General features: G+C 39.2%; 1 protein-coding gene across 5 annotated transcripts in view; it reads left to right on the top strand.

Annotated features, from left to right (window-relative positions):
• The window catches only part of BPGM (bisphosphoglycerate mutase), a 46655-nt gene that overhangs the window by 10877 nt on the left and 13597 nt on the right, over positions 1 to 22181 (top strand). For 2 of the 5 annotated variants that reach the window (XM_007504344.3, XM_016426168.2), the window contains exon 2: positions 5057 to 5717. In XM_007504344.3, the coding sequence (XP_007504406.1) occupies positions 5117 to 5717 (601 nt within the window). In that variant the 5' untranslated portion in view covers positions 5057 to 5116. The other 3 variants (XM_056799717.1, XM_007504343.2, XR_008912308.1) reach the window with 3 other exon arrangements.

Genomic DNA, 22181 nt, shown 5'->3' on the forward strand with positions numbered 1-22181 from the left:
TCAATCCAAAACAAAAAGTCTTTTATAGCATCCATAACATGTGAATTTTCAGTTTTTCTGTGAATACCTTTAGTGACCAAGAATTCACTTCCCTAAAAGATAGCCCTTTCTATTTGAGGACTGTGTCAATTGTTTTCTCATATTAAGCCAAATCTACACTCACTCTTCATTCTGCCTTCTGTGTACCAGCAGCATACCCTTAATTCCTCTTTTCTCTAGTACGGTTCTCAAAAGTCTTAGGCTGTTTCCATCCCTTCATTTAAAAAATAAAATCTTTCTTTCTTCTAGGCTAAAGGAGCTTAGATCTTTGGGCAGATCCAATCAGATTAAACATCCATTATGTGCCAGGTTCTAAGGTACCTACCCTATAAAAATTGTGGGGGACAGCTGAAGTAATTTATGTTCTATCAGGGATAACACATATGTACATCATTGAGTGTACATTTTGTATACTAATGACTAGGGAGTTGGGGAAACTTTAGAGAAGAACATATCAAAAGGGTAAGGTGAAACCTTTGGAAAGGTAGGCTTTCATTGGAAAAGACTTATTTTATTTTTTCTCAATTACATAGTAAACAATTTCTTTTTTAGCATTAAAAAATTTCTTTTGAATTTCAAATTTTCTTCCTCCCTTGTTTCCTCTCTTTTCAAGAAGGCAATCAATTTGATATAGATTTTTCATGTGCAGTCATGCAAAACATTTCCATATTACCCATGTTGTAAAAGAAAACACAGATTATCCCCACCCCCACCACCCCCAAGAATAATAAAGAATGTGAAAAAAAGTATGCTTCAGTTTGCATTCAGACTATCAATTCTTTCTCTGGGTATAGATATAGATTTCAACACAAGTCTGCAAAGGATTTTTAAAAATACCAAGCCGAGGAGCGGCGGTAGGGACCCACTTGAAGTTCTGGAGCCAGGGAGTCATAGGACCAGATTTCTACTTTGAGAAGATTATTTTTTGAATAATACAAATCTACTCTTTCTCCCCATCTTCCCTCACCCCAACTCATGAAAAAGGAAATCTTTCCTTTGAAGCGTGCGTCCACATGTGTGTATAAGGCCATGCCGTGGTAATAGTGTTCCTTACACATTTTGCCATCTAAGGTATTGGACCCTCAGACAACTCACTTCACCTCTGGGGGGCCTCAGTTTCCTCATCGGTCAAATGAGAGAACTCTCTGCATCACCCCTCGGGGGCCCTTCTAGCTCTGAAACTCACCTGTCCTTACTGTGTGTGTTGTGAGGGGAGACTGAAGCTTCAGAGCATCAGAACCTCACTGGTTCTCTTTTGCAAGTATTTGCAGCAACAGGAAAAGGGGAATCATCCTTTGGGAGAATGAGACAAACCCAACTCGCTAATCGGTGACTAAAAACCAGGCTGAGGAGCAGGAGGAGGGAAATACAGACGTTAAAAGCAAACTGAACCTTTTTAAGGGTTTTCTCTCTGAGCAGAGAAAAGTTAAATTCTTGTCTTTGTTGGCTACTACATAAGTACACACACGTATAAATAAAACATAGACATAGGTGTCGTTTTAAGCACATCAATGATCTGTGATTTAATTTATCTATTTCCTTCCCTGCACATTGCAAGCCTGCTGCAGCTTTTGACCACTGATGGCCAAAAGTCTACTTTTTCAGCCTAGTGCAACCTGACTCATCTGTTGGCATAACTTGGGACCTTAGAGCTACCTCCTGATGGGGCACCTACTTACATGTATTTAAATTAGGATAATAGGTTTTAAAGCCAGAAGGGAGCCTACAAAATCTAGTCTAATTCTTTCATTTTATCAATGAGGAAATTTAAGCCCAGAATAGTTATGTGACTTGTCCTCGGTCACGTAGGTAGTAAGAAGTGAAGCCAGAATGTAAACCCGGCCCTGTGACTCAGGAGCCAGTGTGCTTTCTAGTACTCCTGTATGTGCCATTTTTTCCTGTATAATCATCCCCTCAGCCCTCCCTCTGTATGTTTTTTGTGTGTATGTTGGGAGTAGAGGGAAGGATGCCAGCATTTCCTCCTACGTGTGTGTAATACATGTATATTCATGTGGGCAGAAACACCTACATATACACAGAAGTACATCATACAGATCATGCATGTTTTGTACATACATGTGCATATGAAATGATACATACATATATATACCCCTGTATAAATACATATCTGTCTGTCTATCTGTCTATCCATATCTATCTGAAATTCGGCCTTAGAGAGCTGTTTCAGTTTACAGAGCCCCCTTGAGACAAGAGGAGTAGCTTGGTACAAATTGCTTTTGAGGGGACAGCCAGAACGAATGACTTCTTGTTTCCTGACTGCCTTTAACCTCATTTTCTCTCACCTCTGACCCCAAGCCTAGGGGTACCGGATTTTCTTTCCCCCTAGCCTAGCACTCACTCCAGTGATATTCTAGTTAGGTAAAATTACTTGAGCTTCTATAGCTCTAATTCTTACTCCTAACAAAGAAATGCCAAAGCCCCTGCTAGTCTGGAAAGAGAAGTTCTTAAAATGTAAATACTGCCACCTCTTAATGGCTTCCAGATTGGCTCCTGCCTTTGTTTCTCACGAACACTCAGACCCCTTTTAAAAGGTATTTTCCAGAAGCTCTAGACACTTCTAAAGAGAGATAGAAATGTTGAGTCTAGAGTCTTAAATTTGCTGCTGATGACTATGTATTTCTGGTGAATCACTGTCTTTTAGTAAACAGGGAAAGAATCTCAAAGATTAATGAGTTGCCAAAAATAGCAGAGGAAGCCCAAGACTCAGTGGTTCACATAATCTTTACTCCCCAGAGTGCAAATAAATATCAAAGAGGTTGGGGGTTAATGCTTATAAATACATTACTTACTTGCCAGGAGAGATGTGATGCAACTACTGCTGGAACTATATCTTAATGGTCATTTTGTCTTTCCGAAGCACCTCAGCACAGTGTTGTGGCACATAGCTGCCTCTTTAAGTGGTGGTCAAATGACCAACAGAGTTCTGGCTAAGCTTAGTTGCTTTGTGGGAGGAAGTTGAGTTGAATAGGATATACAGCAAAGCATCTCAGACAAAAGATTTGGAACTAGAAGGAATCCTCAAGCAGGATTTCTCTACCTAGGGCTTATTCAGTTGGTTTTGAAAATAATATTTTGTTGTTGTGTTTTGTGTCTGGGTTTTTTTTTTTTGTGGTTGTGCAGTTGTTTTTGTTCGTGTCTGACTCTTTATGACCTCATTTGGGGTTTTCTTGGCAAAGATACTGAAATGGTTTGCCATTTCCTTCTCCAGCTCATTTTACAGACAAAGAAACTGAGGCCAGTGGGGTAATGTGACTTGTCCAGGGTCACACAGCTGGTAAGTGTCTGAGGTGGGATTTGAAACTAGGAAGATGAGTCCAGACCCTGAACTCTATCCATTGCCCCACCTAATATTTCGATAACTGTATTTTAATATGTTTCATTTGTTAATTTTATTTTAAAATATATTTTATACATTTAAAATTTTATTGTAAAGTGATTGCCAGAGATGTTAAGGACACAGACACGGTATTGATTCTAAGACAGAAGATCAGGGTTTGAAGGAAAAAAAAAGAGGAAACTGATCCCTTTAGGGGTTAAGCACTTATTTGGGTTGACAACTCATATTTGTGATAAGTAATTGGTTGCAAATTGGCTTAATTCCATCATTAGAGTAGATGCCTTTCCTTAGTTGGAAGGGTGTAGCTAGTGTGCATGTGTGAAGGCCATGTTATCTGTGTCTTTCCTCTCTGACCCCCTTCAGACCTTGCTTGGTTTTTATCTGCTCCTCCAGGCAGCTTTAAACAGCTGCACTGGATAACTTGTTTTTGTGGCCTCATTTTCTCCTGCCAAAGGTTTCCCCTTTACATCAGGCCTGAGACCTGTCTTGAGTTAAATGCCTCTGAATGATCAGGTGAGTGTTTCCAGTTTGAGTTAATTTTCCATGTCTTTTTTATGGCTTTCCAATTTTAAATGTGTTTTTTTCATGGCTATCAATTGTACACGGAGCCTTTTAGATTCCTGCTTTGGTAATGTTGTGGCATTTGGCTTTTCATTTTGAATGATGATAGGGGAACATGAGATTGCAGTGCTGGACTTGAAGTCTAGGGAGATTCACTTAAATATGGGTTTTGACTTACTGCCTCTGTAACCCTGGATCAGTCACTTCACTTGAGAGCCTCAGTCTCTTTATCTATAAAATGTGGCTTGTACTACCTAGCTCAGCCAGGGTTGTTGTAAGAACAGCACTTTTAAACCAACAAAGTAATGATGCTGTTACCTTTCCTTCTCGACCTAGCTTGTGTTTATTTTATACCTATATTTGTTTGTACATAGTCTCCTCCAGTTAAGACCTTGGAGGGGAAAAGATTTCTTCCTCTTCCCCTCTTATATCTAACAGTGTCTAGCATCTGCTATGTGTTTAATAAATATTTAGTATTGTTGATATAAATATGGGTAGTGATAATGATGGCTGATAACTTAAATATGTTCATGCTCTTTTTCTGGGGTAACCATTTTAATAGACTTTAGGGAAGAAAGGAAATGGAAGCTTTTCAGAACTATGAAATAATTTCTTCTGCCTCCTTCCTCCCTAGAGAAAAAAAGTGAGGCACTTAAAAGTGGGTGGGATTTCTTCCAAGCCAAAGGCACTGTCTGTTAGACATTAGGTGTGTTCCCATCTACCAGTCATTCTCTGACACAGTTTATTCTACTAAATCCTCTCTCCTCTGAATGTGTTGTCCACACATCTGGAGGAAACACCACATACCATTTGGGTGTCGTAGGTGTTCTGTTAATTGATACCCTATAATTAACTCATACTATCTTGCCATCAAAACACTTAAGTCCACTGGGCCCCCTATAATTAATTATCTGTAAGGTATAGTCAGAGTGTGTGCTCTAACCTATGAGTGAATAGCTAGGTATGATGTGAAAAGGTGTTCAAACAGATGCCAATTTACTTTGGAAGCTGGCCATAAAACAAAACATATTGTCTTCCAAGTGAGAGTGTTGAAGGAGGAGCCTTCCTCATTTTGCCTTTTCCCCCTCCTCTTTCTAGATGCATCACCATCATTAAGCGTGGATCCATTCAAGAGCTTTAGGGAAGCTCATTATCACAATGGCCAAGTATAAACTTGTCTTGTTAAGGCATGGAGAAGGAGCTTGGAATAAGGAGAATCGCTTTTGCAGCTGGGTGGATCAGAAGCTTAGCAGCGAAGGAGTACAAGAAGCTCGAGACTGTGGCAAGCAACTCAAAGCCCATCACTTTGAATTTGATCTTGTCTTTACCTCTGTCCTTAATCGGTCCATCCATACTGCTTGGCTGATACTGGAAGAATTGGGTCAAGAATGGGTTCCATTGGAGAGTTCCTGGCGACTAAATGAAAGGCACTATGGGGCTCTCATTGGTCTTAATAGGGAGAAAATGGCCCTGAATCATGGTGAAGAACAAGTAAGAATCTGGAGAAGAAGCTATAATGTGACTCCGCCTCCCATTGAGGAATCTCATCCTTATTATCATGAAATCTACAATGATCGGAGGTATAAAGTTTGTGATGTGCCACTGGATCAGCTGCCCCGGGCAGAAAGCCTGAAGGAAGTGTTGGATAGGCTGCTTCCCTATTGGACTGAAAGGATTGCACCCGAACTGAGAAGTGGCAAAACTGTTCTCATATCGGCTCATGGCAATAGCAGTAGAGCACTGCTAAAACACCTGGAAGGTATGAGACTTACTAGGTTTACATGATGTGCTTGGGTGCCATTCTTGGTTTAGAAAGAATGGAAGTATTAAAGCATTTGCTAGATGTATTTGAACCCTTTTATCTTCCCAGTCTGTCATTTCAGGAGTAAGACCTTCCCTTCCCTTCCCCTCCCCTCCTCTTCTTTTCTTCTTCTCTTCTTCCCTCCCCTCTCCCCTCTCTCCTCCCCTCTCCTCTGAATTAATATTAGGTGAAGTGACTTGCCCAGGGTCACATAGCTAGGAAGTATTTGAGGTCAAATTTGACTGCAGGACTTTCCATCTTCAGGCCAGAGCTCTGTCTGCTGAGCCACCTTGATACCCCCTCATCCTATTGTTCTTGTAAATCAAATAATATGTGTGTGCATGTTGTGTATGCATTTAAACATCTCTTCTTTGGAAACAATGGATATCTAGGGGAGTTAAAAGGTTTGGAGAGAATGTAATTTCAAATGAGGTCACTAAGCCTTCCATTTTCAATATGCATTGTTAAGTGTTTACTCTATACTAGGCACTATTATTAGGCATTGGTGAAACATATAAAGACAAAAATGAGACAGCACCAACTTTTTTTGGTCAGTCAGCAAGCATTTATTAAGTTCTTACCATATGTCAAGTACTCTGCTCTGAAGATACCAAAAAAGGGCAAAAAATGTGGTTCCTGTCCTCAGGTATGTATGGAGTGAAAATTAGTACGAGATTAGTGTATTATTCTCAATATATTTTTGGTTAGTAATGACAATATTAGATCAATATTCCTGAAACTCCAAGTAGAGGTTAAGTTTGAATCATTAGTTTATTATTAGACACAGCCTTGCTCTTCCTTCCCCCTTCCTCCTCCCAGTTTCTCATATAAACCTTTAATTAGTACTCTTTGGCACAGGAGGAGGGCATTATATTAGTTTTCTATAAATTGGGAGTTCATCGGTAGATCTTGGGACATTGCCTTTGGATCTCTGACTCAAGCCCACCATCCTTGTTCTTTGCTTCATAAGCAATAAAGCTGCATTTGTTTGCATCTTATTCTGACCTCTCTGATTATTTGATTGATTAAAGGGGGTGTATCTTGCTATATGCAGACCACCCCCCTCCCCCAGACAGGTAGGACAGCACTAGCTTTCAAAGAGCTTTTGTTTTACTGGGGCAGATTTTCTTACATCCCACCCCCCTTTAAAAAATCTTTTTGAACCTCTTTGGCAATTTGATAAAGTCAATAGAAAAGTCAAAATAATGTTTTTAAATGCATAAAATCCATAGAATTATAATGGAAATTAAAGATTAATGAAAATAAAAGATGTAACTTTTTTTTCCTGTTCAAGTTTATGGACCCTCCTAAAACCTATCCTTACGGGCAGCTAGGTGACCCAGTGGATAGAGAGCCAGCCTCAGAGATGGGGCATCCTGGGTTTGAATGTGGCCTCAGACACTGCTTAGCCATGTGACCTTGGGCAAGTCACTTAATTCCAATTGCCCAGTCCTTACACTCTTCTGCCTTGGAACTGATACTTAGTATTAATTCTAAGACAAAAAGTAAGTTTTTTTAATGTGGAAAATTAATATTCATTTGTACCCCCTTTTTGGCTCCCCAAAACAACTTTTGATTTTAAAGCTAAAAAATGTTTGATCTTCTGTCTGAAGCTAGAAACTGGCATCTGCCCCCCAGGCTAAGGCAGGGTGGAGACAAGTTCTCTGTTTGTGTAAACAAGAAATCTCTTGTGGGGTGAAGTAATTAAATGAGCTAGGCAAAGCCACATGGAGAAAAGTGCACATGCACTGTGCCGCCGAGCCCAAAAGGCCTGCCTCTTGTCCTGAGTGAGTTCTCAGTCCTCCAGTCAGAGAGCCTTGGGAAAAGGACATGGAGAAGAGCAAAATACATGGAGGGGAAAGGAAGTTGGCTTTTCTCCTGGAACCAGGGATCCGATCCGGAGGGTGTATGTTCCGGCTCTGAGCTGGCTCAGCCTACGTGCCGAGGAAGTGGCTGAGAGAACTAGCTGGCCACTCGGGGCTTATGTCTCCCTCTCCTGCTTTTTGCTAAATAATAATTACAAAATGAAGATCCGATCTCTAGAGAATTTTAATCACAGTATAAATATATCCTTAGATCCTTTATGGGTCCATGGACTTCAGGGTAAGAACCATTGGACTGGGGGATTAATGGGGTCACAGATAAGTACACACACACACATATATATCTATCTCATATTATATATATACAAATACATACAAAATTAATATAGAGTCATTTGATGGGAAAAGAAATAAATCTTTACATAGCACTTAGGTGCCAGACTCTGCGGAGTGCTTCACAAACATTATTTCATCCTCATGATAGCTCTTTGAGGTGGATGCTATTATTATCTCCATTTTACACTTGAGGCAGTCGAGGCAGATAGAGGTTGTGACTTGTCCAAGGTCACATAGCTAATAAGTGTCTGACACCTGATTTGAGCTAAGATCTCCTTGACTGCAGTCTCAGTGCTATATACACTATATCAGCTAGCTCTTAGGCTGAAGGAGAAGAGACTTAACAAGCAGGGAAATCAGAATTGCTTTCTCAAAGGAAGTTGATTTGCTTCGAACCTTAAGCTGAACTAGGGTAGATGTGAAAAAACAGAGGATTCCAATCATGGGGTTCGACAGCCTCCCCAAAGGTATGGATGGAAACAGGAGACTGAATGTTCTGTACAGAGAAGAGGAAGGAGGTAGAGGCAGGAGCTGGATAGGCTCGAGTCAGATTGTGAATCAAATTTTAGAATTCTTTGTTCTAATTAGCTTCAGCCAACCTTAAATGCTATTTTAATGTAGTAAAAGTCTAATCCTCAGGCCCCAACCTCTTGTTTTCCAAGATTAACTGAACCAGTTTTGTATGTCTGGAAGGACACACTCCAGATTTACTTAGCATCCCTCTGCATAAGTGAATTTTCCAGCTAGCTGAAATTTAAGGACTAAAATCTTCATTCCCATTGTTTCTAATCAAATTCTTTTTATGGTTTATATGTTTCCCTTCATTCCTTTTTATTTTCTTTTAAATTTAAGTTTATTTAGTCAATTTAGAACATTATTCTTTTTTTTTTTAATTTAATACTTGCTTTCTGTCTTAGATTTGTGATTTTCAGGCAGAAGAGTAGTGAGGGCTAGGCAGTTGGAGTTCAGTGACTTGCCTCCAATCATAGTCAGGAAGTATCTGAGGTCAGATTTGCACCCAGGTCTTCCCATTTCCAGGCCTGGCTCTCTATCCACTGAGCCACCTACCTTCCCCACTTACCTTCATTCTTAAGCCACACAACCTCATTATGACCCAGAAGAATCCAAAACTTTGAGTATCCCTAGCTCCCTTCCAGGCTCATGGCTATGAGTGCCTGTTGCCTCTTTTTGGGAAGCCCTTAGTTATTTATTATTTGATCCCCAGTTTTTCGGTGATAAATATTCTCTCTTTCCTAAAGCATTCATGTGTTTATACCTCTCTGAGCACAGTCTTCCCACTACTAGAAAGGAAGCTCTTTGACCTCAGGAACACCTTTGTATGCTCCAGTGCCTTGTTTATAGAAGCTGCTTAGCAAATGCTTGCTGGAACAGATAGAAGCTTAAATGAGGAATGAGAGTGTTTGCATTATGGCAATACAGCGAAAGCCTCAGAGGCTACCAACATTTGTTTGTAAATTTGTTTCCCTGATTTAAAAGGTGGTTTCCTTCCTGCTAATTCACTCCACCTTGAGAACTTGTGATATATGTTTTTTAAAAATATTTTATTTTTTCCCCAATTACATGTAAAAAATAATATTTAACATTCTCTTTGTTGTTTAAATTTTGAGTTCCAAAGTGTGTGCTTTTTATAAGTCCTCTTTTGGTTGTCCTTTTGCAGCTATTACTGTATCATGTGCTTTCAATCTTCTCTTCCTTTTTGTTGTTGTTCAGTCGTTTTTTCAGGCACATCCAACTCATTGTGACTCCATTTGGGGTTTTCTTGATAAAGATACTGAAATGGTTTGCCATTTCCTTTTCCAGCACATTTTGCTGATGAGGAAACCAAGTTAAGGTTAAGTGACTTGTCCAGTGTCACAAAGCTAATAAGTGTCAGAGGCTGGATTTAAACTCACAGAAGATAAGCCTTCCTGACTCCAGGCCTGACACTCTATCTATCCACTGTGCCACCTAGCAGACCTTCTATTCCTTTAACTCCCCTTTAAAATTTGTTACTTCTACAATTCTTATTAGCTGGGAGAACAGACACTTCATAGGACTGTGTAGATTTGGTGCTGGGGAATGCTGCCATGAATAAAGTAGAGATATTTGGTATGAAGAAGATGACATTTATTTTTATCTGCTGAAAAAGTCCTCTTTTTTTTTTTTAAACTATGTAGTAAAACTAGTTTGCTGCAGAAGGAAGCTTTAACAGGTGGTTTTCTGGCTTAGTTTTATGACTTTAAGATTGCTAACATAGAATCTTCTTATGTTCATATTTCTATGCCCTAATATAGCTTTTCCTCCATATTATAAGCTTTTCAGAGCAGGGATCTTGTCTTATACCTATAGTGATCCCATATTCCAGATCTTTAGGGATACCCTGATTTAAAAAAACAACATACTTCTAACAAGATTTTATAAAATAGACTTTCAGACTGCGTTCCTGATTTTTTTTTCTCCTTAATCCTGTCCCCCCAACCAAAAAGCCTATTTTGTCACTTAAGTCAGTATAATATGCACTCAATAAAATCATTTTGAAAGAAGGTTTAAGTATCTTGTACATGAAATGAGACTAGGATTCTTTTGGAGGGAGCAGTGAGGCAGGAAGAGCACATTTTAACCTGAAACTGATTTTTATTTTATTTTTTGTTGGGGAAATAGAAAAAGAGGGTATCTAGACTCCCTTCCTATCACAGAACTCCAGATGTGATGGCTCTAACTCTAGAGACTTCCTTCCCTAAAGAATAAAGCCTATAATCTCCTCCAGAGATTGTTCTTTTTTTTTTTTAATCTCTTGATCAGGACATCCTTATGTTTGCCTGTCCTTCTGTGGTTCAACATTATTTTAACATTATTTTTTCTTGTTCTTTTTCTCAGAGCATTCCATGTTTGGATTACAGTGGCCGAACCTCCTCTTAGATACTCCTCATGCCACCAATTTTCCTTCTATTATGTATGAAATTGAAGGTCCTGGCCATAGGCCCACTTATTTAATTACCCTCCAGTTATAGCTGTATTCTGTAGGGCCTTTTAAAAGACAGAGTAACTATCTAGATAGAACAGGAGTTACCATTTTAGCAGAAGGAGCTCTAGGGATTTAGGTTTGGCATAAGAAAATAATATAAAGCATTTTAAAGAGCCTATTAAAATAGTTCCATAGAGAGACGATGAGGCATTGAAATAAGGTGCTTCCTGTAGGAGCTGAGAGGAATGATCATGTGGAAGCAATATTGTGGACAGAGAAGTGACTTGATTTGGCAAGTAACTAGATACATGGGGTGAGTGAGAATGAGGAGATGAAGATGAAGCGCTGAGGATTTAGGCCTTGAGTGACTGGAAAGATGGTGGGTCTTCTCAGCAGAAACGGGGGAGCTTGGAATAGGGACATATTTTGGGAGAAGATAAGTTTCATTTTGGATAGCCTGAGTTCGAGATTTCTAGGGACATCTAGTTAGAAATAGCCAATAGACATTTGGTTATGTTAGATTGGACTTTGGGGGGAAAAGAATTTGGGAGTCATCTGCATAGAGGTGATGATTGAACCCATGGAACCTGCCAGTGTTGAGGCAGAAGAGAAAAGAACGGAGGGCAGAGCCTTGGGTATTCTAGAAAGGGGAGTGTGTGATTTAACAAAGGACAGAGAGATCAGGAAAAGGCAGCATCCCCAGACCTCTTAGAGAGCTTGGTTAAGCCCTGTCAGATGCTTCAGAGACCAAGAAGGATGAAGATTGAGAAAAGCCCCCTAGATTTGGCTACGAGGGTATAATTGGTGACTTTGCACATAGTAGTTGTGTTGTGAGTTTGGATGCCAGACTGCAATGGAGGAATAGGACTAATTCCTTATTTTTGATAGTAGTGAAAGAAAGGCAGGAGACATGAGGATTAAGACTGTAGAAGGGGGCAGCTAGGTGGCTCAGTGGATCGAGAGGCAGGTCTAATTTTTTTGCCACCACAAAGAGCACAAGAGATAGGTCTAGAGATAGGAGGTCCTGGGTTCAAGTATGGCCTCAAATATTCCCTGCCTGTGCAACTCAAGGCTAGTCACTTATCCCTCATTGCCTAGCCTTTACTGTTCTTCAGCCTTGGAACTAATACACAGTATTGATTCTAAGAAGAAAGGGAAGGTTTTTAAAGCCGGCAGCTGGGCAGTGTTTGTGTCTTAGCCTTGCTATTTACTACCAAAGTGACCTTGGGCTTGCCATTTCCTTATTATGACTTTTAATGACTTTCTTCCACATGAGTGTATTGGAAGTGCATTGGAAATGAGTGCTTGCGTTCTTCAGTCCCTAGCACCCCCTGGTGGCGTATCACTTCAGACTAGAAGTAAGAGATGGCACAGTAATAATCTAATGCAAAAAGGAGTAGACTTGGAGTTGGTGGCAAGCAGGAAGTCTAATTTAGATCTCCTAATTTGAGCCTTCAGTGACACACAGAGTTGCTTCACCTCTCTGGGCCTCAGCGTCCTCATCTATAAAAATGAGGGGATTGAATTACATGGTACCTAAGGTCTTTCTAATGCAAACCTGTTACTCATACCCACACATTACAAGAAATTCTTTCAGTTTTTTAAACCCATACCTTCTGTCTTAATATCAGTTTCAAGACAGAAGAGTGGCAAGGTCTAAGCTACAATAAATTCTTTAATGGAAAAGTAGAAATTTAAAGGATTATGTTGAGTTTCTGAATTTTCTCAACTCTTGAAAAATCAAATATATGGGGAAAGGGTGGTTTTTTTTCCTTCTAAAGAGAAAAGTTAATGACTTTTAAAAATAATCTATTGATTTCCCTTACCCCACTCCCCAGAGAACCCTCCTTTGAAACAAAGGAGTACAGTTAAGGAAAAAAAACACACGGCCACTTGGCACATGACTTCTCTTTCTGAGATGTAGAGAGCAACACGTTCCTGAAATCATGGTTAGTCAGTTCCTGAAATCATGGTTAGTCATTGTTCTGATGAGGTCTCTTATGTCTTACAGTGTTTTCCATTTCATTATTGTGGTCGCCATGTAAATTCTTGTGGTTCTGCTTACTTCATTTCTGTATTATTTCATAAGATTCTTCAGAATTTTTCTAAAAAATTTATACGTCATTTCTCACATCATAATCTATTGCTTTCATATGTCACAATTTCCTTTGCACTTTCTCAATCTATAGGTGTTTAGTCTCCTTGCAATTTTTTTCTATTATGATGAATATTTTGTTATATGTGATATCTTTTTTCTTTGCCATCCTTGAGGATATGTGCCCAGGAGTGATATTGTGAGGGCAGCTATTTGGCAGTAAGGATAGAACACCAGGCCTGAGTCAGGAAGACTCAGCTTTCTGAATTTAAATCTGGCCTCAAACACTTACTATTTGGATGACTGTGGATATGTCACTTAACCCTGTTTGCATCAGTTTTCTCATCTGTAAAATGAACTGAGAAGGAAATGACAAACCACACCGTTATCTTTGCCAAGATAACTTCAAATGGGACCACCAAGAATCAGACATGACTGAACAAAGTATTGCTGGGTCTGGGAGAATGTATGGATTGTTGACTTTTGTGGATTTGAGTTTTCTATTTTTTGGTGGATGGGAAGACATTTGTGATTTCATTGTTTTAGGAGCTCCAGATGAGGACCTCCCTCTTCCATTGTAGATCTTAGAGAGTATAGTTCCAAATGGTTTTCCAGAGTGGTTAGAGTACCTCACAAGCTCCACTATCAGTGCAGTGGTATGCCTTTATTTCCACAACCCCTCTAACATTTACAGTTTGCCATTTTTGTCGTCTTTGTCTAGATGTGAGGTGGAAACTGTAAACCTTAAAATTTCTTAGACTTAAGTCTAAGAAATTTTAAGGTTTACAAAACTCAGAGTTTTAGGCATTTGTAGCTTTCATGTGGTTAAGTTTCATTTCTGCCTTTTCATTGTGGTTGTTTCATTTCTATTGAAAACTGCCTTTTCATAGCCTTCAGTCACTCCATCTATTAGATACCACTGATTTTTTTTTAACCCTTACTTTCTGTCCTAGCAATAAATCTAGGACAGAAGGATAAAGAGCTAAGCAAATGAGGCTTCTAAGTGATTTGCCCAAGATCACACATCTAGGAAGTATCTGAGGCCAAATTTGAACCCAAGTCCTCCTGACTCGAGACCTAGTTCTCTATCTACTGTGCTCCCTAGCTTCCCCTTTATTATAAGTTTTAAGATAGCTTTAAAACCAAATCTTGGAAATGAGCTAGTAAGCTAATTTCTTAAGAGACAGAAATAATTTTATTCTATTTAACACAAAGCCTAAAGTTATTATTTTTCTTTTTCTAGTTTTATTTCCTCCAAAATTTCATGTAAAAACAGTTTATAACATTTTCAAAAGAATTTTGAGTCTTGAATTTTTTCTCCCTCTGCCCTCCCCACTGAAATGAAAAGCAACCCTATATAGATTTTACATGTGTAATATTTTCCCATATTAATCCTTTTGTGAAAGAAAACTTGAACAAAAAATAAGAAAGTGAAAAAAATTGCTTTGGTCTGGATTGAACTCTTATCAAGTTCTTTCTCTGGAAGCAGATGACATTTTTTTTTATCTTGAGTCCTTTGGGATTGTTTTGGATCATTGTTTTGCTGAGAATAGCTATTCACAGGTGTTCATTGGAAGTATTGCTCTTACTATCTACAATTTTCTCCTGGTTCTGCTTATTTCATTCTGCTTTAGTTCATATAAGTTTTTCCACAAAGCCTAAAGTTCTAAGAATAGGAGCCTAAGAAATCACCGGAATACTCCCATATCTTTATTCTTAAGTATTTATTCCTGTGAATGCTTTGGAGGGAAATTTCAGATACTCTTTTCCCATTTTTTGCTGCATCCTTTCTCCATATCCAAATTGGACCTTTCTTAGCATTGAAAATGAGCATTTCTCCGAGGTAGACTGGCATATGTCCAGTCACTAACTTTCTGCTGTAAAGCAGTTGTATCCATGAAGGAATATAGAGAAAAAGTGCCTCCATTCATTAGCCAGGCAGGAAAATGTGCTTTATCCCCCTAGTTGACCATGGGAGCTGTCTGCAATCCCGAATAAAAATATACATATGTATATTTTGCTTGTGCTAGGCTTATGTGTTGACACTAGATTTTCTAGCTCTAGTTAATTATCCTTGCACATGGATTAAATAGCACAAAATATATCCAGCACAAACAGCATGATTTGCTTGTGAACTCCTTGAGGACTGGGACTGTCTTTTGTTCTTTTTTTTTTTAATATCTCTATAGTTTACCCCAGCATCTAGCATATAGCAGGCATTTAATAAATGCTTATTTCCTGAATTAATATACTTTGGGGGCAAATAGTACAGAAGGTACACTCATACTTCTGAGAAAGCTGTTGGGGAGAGGAGAAGAAGAGTCCCTGGTGGAATGGTTGGGATGTAGCCACTGATGTTTTGTGGTAAATTGTACTCTGGTGCTTCTAGTCTCCTGAAGGATTTTAAATGCTTTCAGCACTTTCTTCATTTCAAAACCCTGGTTACTTGGCCTTAGTTATGGTTCTAATTGGCACCAATTATAAATCTGGTTAAAAAACTGGCCAGTTTTGAAATCTTAAAAGGACTTTGTTAATGCCTTTCTGAAATGTATTCAGGTATGTTGTATCTTTGCATGGTGTGTGAAAGGACCTTGATTCAAATCTTGAGTATCCAATTTTATGACCATAGTGACTCTAGATAAGCTGTTTAACTTCTTTGGGCCTCAGTATCCTCATCTCTCATCTCTAAAGTGGATGGAGCCAGAGGTAGAGGAAATTGATTGGGATCACTAGGGTTCCTCCCAGCTCCAAAAGCTGCGGCCAGACGTGCCACAGGGACAGGGTACTTCATGTCATCTTAAATGTCCATTGATATACTTTTCCCTCCCCTCCATTCTTATGAGGTAGCAAAGTGACAGGGAATGTTTTATTGGAATGCTAATTAAAGGAGCACCCAGATAATTTGGCCATTATCATAGTTGACAGGTTTGAAAGTATGTCAAGAACCCACTTTGACTAAGTTCCAAGTACCAAATTGCCTAGGTGGCACAGTGGATAGAGCTTTGAGGCTAGAGTCAGAAAGATTTAAGTTCAAATTCAGCCTCAGACATTTACCAGTATTGTATGACCCAAGGCAGGTCACTTCTACCTCCCTCAGTTTCCTCATCTATAAAATGCAGATAATAACACCTACCTTATAGAGTTGCTATGAGTGTCAAGCAAAATCTTATTTGTAAGGTGCTTAGCATAGTGCCTGGCACATAGTGGGTACTTAATAAGTTCTTCCCTCCTTCCTTTTTTTAATGTGATATTTTTGTTTTTAATATTCTGAAAGATTCCCTCACTTCATTGAATATATTTTTAAAACCCTTACCTACCTTTTTAGGATCAATACTCTGTATTGGTTCCAAGGCAGAAGAGTGGTAAGGGCTAGGCAAAGGGCTAAAGGGACTTGCCCAGGTTCACAGTTAGAAAATGTATGAAGCTAGATTTGAACCCAGGGTCTTCTGTCTCTCAACCTGGCTCTCAGTACACTGAGCCACCTAGCTGCCCCCATAATCCAATGAATGTTAATTAGAAAGTCTAGTAAAAGGAGCTTGTCTTGGAAAAAATGTTTGTGTTTAACTTTTTACAGTTAATAGACCCAAGCAAAGAACAGCATAGTAAATCATTTAATTGGAATAAACATGAATAATAAGGCAATAGAAAACACTCTCAGCCATATTCTCAAATAAGGACAATTTCAGTCTTCCTTTCCCTTGGATACAACCTCCTCCATAACTCACAACTTCATTAGAGAAGGAACAGGTCAAATCTCAGTAGCCTTAGTGTATTCCTGACTCATCCCAGCTTGCTTGTTCAGACACTACTTGTAGTACCTCATTGTGATTAGGATCTTCCTGTTTTTGCATGGCCAAGATAGTCTTGTCTCCTTCAATTACACACACATTTATGAAGCACCTACTACATACAATGCCCTGTGGTAGGGAAATAAAGACAAAAAAATATCATAGTGTCTATTCCCAAACTTACATTCTACTGGGTGATTCAGCATATACCCAAATAAATTTAATCAATGTAATTTGCAGAAGGAGAAAGCACTGACACCAGGAGAGTTCAGGAAAAGCCTTATTGACTTTGCTTTATTAATTCTTGCTGTTTTGCAAGATCATTGACTTCTAGTTGCCTAATTCTGGTCTTTAAAGACTGGTTTTCCTTTTCAGTTTGGTCTATCCTGCTTTTTGTGGCTTCCAGCTGTTTCTCCAATTGGGAGTTCTTGTCCTTTAAACTGTTATTTTCTTTTTGAACTATTTCCCACTTTTCTTGCCAGAAGGCTTCCATCTTTTTGATAAGCTCCAATTTAAATTCTTCAAGAGCTTGTGGACAATTTCCATTTTTTTGGGAAGGTTTTGATGCATTTATTTGTATTTCCTCTTCTATTTCCTCTGTAGCCTGAGTTTTTCCTCCATAAAAATTATCCAGGGTCAACCCCTTCTTGTTTTTCTTGGTGTTGGGAAGTTGTTCCTGGGTACTATTTGCCATCACTATGGTGGTTTTCCCTTCCCTTTCCAGTCAGAAATTCGAGTGAGATGGGCAGACTCTCTGTACATGGAGCTAAGGAACAAGGATTTTGCCTGAGGCCAGCTCTCGAATCTCTGCAGCTTCTACTGTTTGCTGCCCTTCTCTGTGCTATCTTCCCGTGAGTGTCCATGGTCTACACTCTTCAGCCTGCTGGGGTTTCAGGTCTAGCTTCTCTCTGGGGTAGGTCTTTGGTGGTCTTAGTCAGCTGCCTAGGACCTAGAAGTGCCCCTCACTCGCTCTTGATGTGCCCCTTGCTCACTCACTGATTCTAGTGCATGCTGGCTCTGACTCTGGCTCCATAGGTGGGGTGGGGGAGGGTAGATCAGCTCCTGTTTTGGGTGGAAGCTTTTTCACCCCCTTATAGTGTGGAAATGCCCAAATCCCACATACCTTCAATGCTGTGCCCTACTGTAGAGTCCCTTCATTCATATGAATTTGGTTTTTTTGGTCTTTTGAGGTAGTCTATATTGGTAGGTGGTGAGGAGAGGAAGAGTCCTGCGTCTAGACTGCCACCATGTTTACCCAGAAGTCAGAAAGCTTTATTGAGAACATGTCTGAGATAAGAGATCTGAGAAAAAAACTGAGACTGTCCATTCTAGACATTAGGGATGTGAAGTGCACTAAGATGAGGGATGGAATGTAACATTTGGGAAATGAATAGAGGTTGGCTTTCTTTGAAATAAGAATGAGTAAACAAGAGTAATGTGAAGCAGTGTTGGAAAGGAAGTTTCAAGTCATACTGTGAATGGCTTTAAATATTAGGCTGAGTTGTTTGAATTTGATCGTTGGGACAATAAAGAGCCATGGTCTGTTTTATTTGAATACAAGCAACATGGTCAGATTTGTGCCTTAGAAGAAACTTTGGCAGATATGTAGAGGATGGATTATAGAAGGAAGAGACTAGAAACAGGGAAACCAATTAAGAAAGCTATTTACTATAGTTAAGACTAGAGATGATGAAGATATGAGCAAGGATAGTAAGTAACTGTGGGAATATAAAGAAAGGGATGGGTAACATGTTATGGAAGCAGAAGCTCTTAAGTCTTCACAGCTGATAGTGAATAGAAAGAGTGAGGGTACAGGAAGAGGAAAGGATTTTTCCAAAGTTAATAAAGCTGGGCGACTGAACATGGCAGTATTTTCAACAGAAGGGAGTTTGCAAGTGGGCAGCTTTAAGTTGGAAAAGTTCCATTTAGGATAGATTGATTGGGCATCTATGTTGAGATGGTTAGCAGGCAATTGGCAATTTGGGGCTAGACTTAAGGAGAGAGGTTGGAGCTGGATATATAGATTTGGGAATCATGTGAATAGTAAGAACCGGATCTGTAAAAGTTAGACATGGTCATTAAGGGAAAGAAGGTTAAGTGAGAAGGGGTTTCAGCCTTTGAGATATTCATGATTAGGAATAGGAATGATGAACCATCAAAAGAGACTGAAAAGAAGTGTTCAGAAAGCTAGGAGAGGAGACAGCTGAGTAGCTCAGAGGATTGAGAGCCAGGCCTAGAGAGGGGAGGTCCCAGGTTCAAATGTGGCCTCAGACACTTCCCAGCTGTGTGACCCTGGGCAAGTCACTTAACCCCCATTGCCTAGCCCTTACCACTCTTCTGCCTTGGAACCAAAACACAGTATTGATTCCAAGACGGAAGGTAAGGGTTAAAGAAAGAAAGAAAGAAAGAAAGAAAGCTAGGAGAGCCAAAAGAAAGCAACAGTTGTGACAACCAAGAAAAGAGGAGAGTATATCTGATAGTCTACAGAAAAGAAACCAATAGAAAGTCTGAAGATAAGAGAGAGAAGTAGAAATAATTGCTGTAGCTAGCTCTTAGAGAAGGCAGTAGGGGATGGAATCAAGAGGTTAACTTTGGTAAGGGAAGGCCACTTCTTCCTCAGCTTAGAGCAAAGGAAGAGAGGCTATGTGGTGATTTAGTGGAGTTTTAAGGTGTAGAGCTGAAATGAGAGAATCCATAGTGGATGATCTCAATTTTCTTAGTAAGGTAGATGACTTGATTTTCTGCTGAGAAGAATGATCTCAAGGAGGAGGTCTGGAATTCATTATTTAAGGTATAAAGAAATTTCCATGTAGTAGGTCCCTGCTAACATTAAATAACATGAATTTGTAGGAAATCCAGTTGGTATTATTTTGAGGCTTCTACTTGTATTTAGAAGCATAGGAGTAAAAGTGGAGAAGGTCAGAAGTGATTTAATAACAAAGATAGGGCAGGAATTGCAGTATTACAATGGGGAATTGATTCAGGGATGGTGAACAGTGTAATGAACTATTCTATGCTAGGGTCAAGAATCTAAAGAGAAAATAAATGAGGCCAGAGTAGAGGTGATAGATTTGGAGAAAAGAGAGGGACTGAAGGTCAAGACTGTGATGGCGAATAATAGGATGTGTAAGAGTAATACTCAGGGAGAGATGGCAGCCTAGGGTATTGTTTTGAAAGGTTTACTTTTAAGGTTTGAGGTCATAGAGAGATCTAGTTGTAGGTGATAGTGATGTCAAAGCAATGGTCTGCTCTTTGTGTAACTGACCATGCAGGCAGTATACACTTAGCTTCAGCAATACCACCAGCTTTGGGTTTGGCATCTAGTCTGCAGCCAGATCCCCCAACCATGTGAATTGTGCCAAGGGATCGGTGCAGATCATACTGATCAGACAGAACATTGCTATTGGGAGTAAAACGAGTGGGAGATATTGGAAGTAAGCAAGGAGAGCTCACACAGTAAGTAGCAGAGCTAGTCAGAAACTGGTTTCATCTCTAGTGTTTTTTTTTTTCCACTATACCTCATTTCTTTGCTATTTTGATGCAATTTCTGAGGTTGGACTATCTCTCTGAGAATTTATAGGTAGGCAGGGGAGAGGGAGGGTGCTTCTAATATCTCTTTAACTCTCTTTTAGAATGTTTCCTAGGAAGTAGGACTAACTTCAAGGAATCATTCTGATTTTGTTAGTAACATTTTGGATTTTGTTATCATGAGAAATTGATATAAAATTGGATCTAATAATGCCATAGGAATCTTATAAAATTAAGGCACTGGAAGACTGGGTGCTTAAAACAAATATGTGTTAAATGTCTATACAATCTCTATTGCTTTCTTCCTGAGCCTCTGGTTATTGAATCACAGTGGATAATATATGCAAGTTAAGGCCTCAGATGGTTTTTCCCTTTCTAAAAAGATTTATCTCTCCTCAATGAATTGCCCTCAACTTCAAAGGAACAAATTGTATCTTCCCAGACTTAAAACTACTCAAAATTATCTTCATTTGATTTGCCTACTTGGCAGCGGCTCCTAATACACAAAAGATACTTTTTAACATGAACTTATGAAACATTTGATACTTGAGTATCTTTAAAAAAATAATGACTGTTTCTCCTAAACTGTTACATTTCAATTTGAAAAGGACTCACCCTATAATGTAGCTATATGTTGGAGCAAATTGATGGTATCTCAGAATCTCAGTTGGAAAGGACATCAAAGATACATCTTGTTCCATATCTAAATAAGAATCCCCTTAATACATTGTACTGCTTAGAGATGTCCTGCCTTTTAGGCAATCAGTTCTCTTTTGGATAACTCTTATTATTTAGAACAATTTTTTATTCCTCTCCCCCTTCTTCCTGTGCATCAGTGCTGCAACTTCTCATTGCTAATCTTTCTTCCCTTTGGAGACATGCAGAATTAAACCTAATTGGTCCAATCCAGTAAGCATTTATTAATCATTGCTGTATGCCAGTTACTGCTTTGGGGCTGTCATACTAATCTAGGTGCTGGGTGATAAGGACTTGCATTAAGATTGTGACATGTATGAGAAAGAGGAGGAGGGGAGGGAATAAGCATTTTTATAATACCTACTATGTGCCAGGTAGTGCTAAGTGCTTTATAAATATTATCTTATTTGATCTTTTAACACCCTGGTGAGATAGGCTGGATGCACAAAATGTTGTGTAGATAGAATCAAGTTCCATAAGCTGATTTAAGAAGAGAATGAAAAGATGAGGATTATTCCAAGGTTGTAAAGCTAGGCAACTGGAAGGATGTCATACCTTCCAGAGAAGTAAGTTAGTAAGTTAACTTTTGACAGGGAAAGAGGTTCAACAGAGATCTAGAAAACTAAAATCTGATAAGTGGAATAGTAGATAAAATACCTGAGTTGGAACCAGACCCAAGTAAAGATCCTTGCTCAGATAATTAACAGGCTTTGTGGTCTTGGGCAAGTAATTTTTTAAACTTCTGCCTGCCTTGCTTTCCTCATCTACACAATGAACTTATCCCCCAGGGTTGTTGCAAGAGTTATATGAAATAATCTATGTTGAGTGTTTTGCAAGCCCTAGACCTAGCTACTTAAATATTAGCTATTATTTTGCCTCCCTGCTAGCCTGTGATCTCTTTCCCAAATGTCTTTTCAGGCCTACCTTTTACAAATCATTTTCATGGATTCTCTTAATGTACACCTAAATAATTTAATAGAATCTAGTTTGGTGGTTTCCCAGACAGGAAGTTTCAATTTCCTTCTCTGTGGCTGGCATGGCCACTTCTGGTATTTGTTTTCTGCCAGTCCTCACTGAAGGAAAAAGGTCCTTCAAATCTAACTTTGGCTATCGTCTGGATCCTGCCAGAAGTCATTTGTTTAGTCTCTGTGACCGAGCCTCAGAATATGGAGACTTCTTAAATTGGGAGCA

The sequence above is a fragment of the Monodelphis domestica genome, chromosome 5, assembly GCF_027887165.1.
Source record: "Monodelphis domestica isolate mMonDom1 chromosome 5, mMonDom1.pri, whole genome shotgun sequence".
NCBI lineage: Eukaryota > Metazoa > Chordata > Mammalia > Didelphimorphia > Didelphidae > Monodelphis > Monodelphis domestica.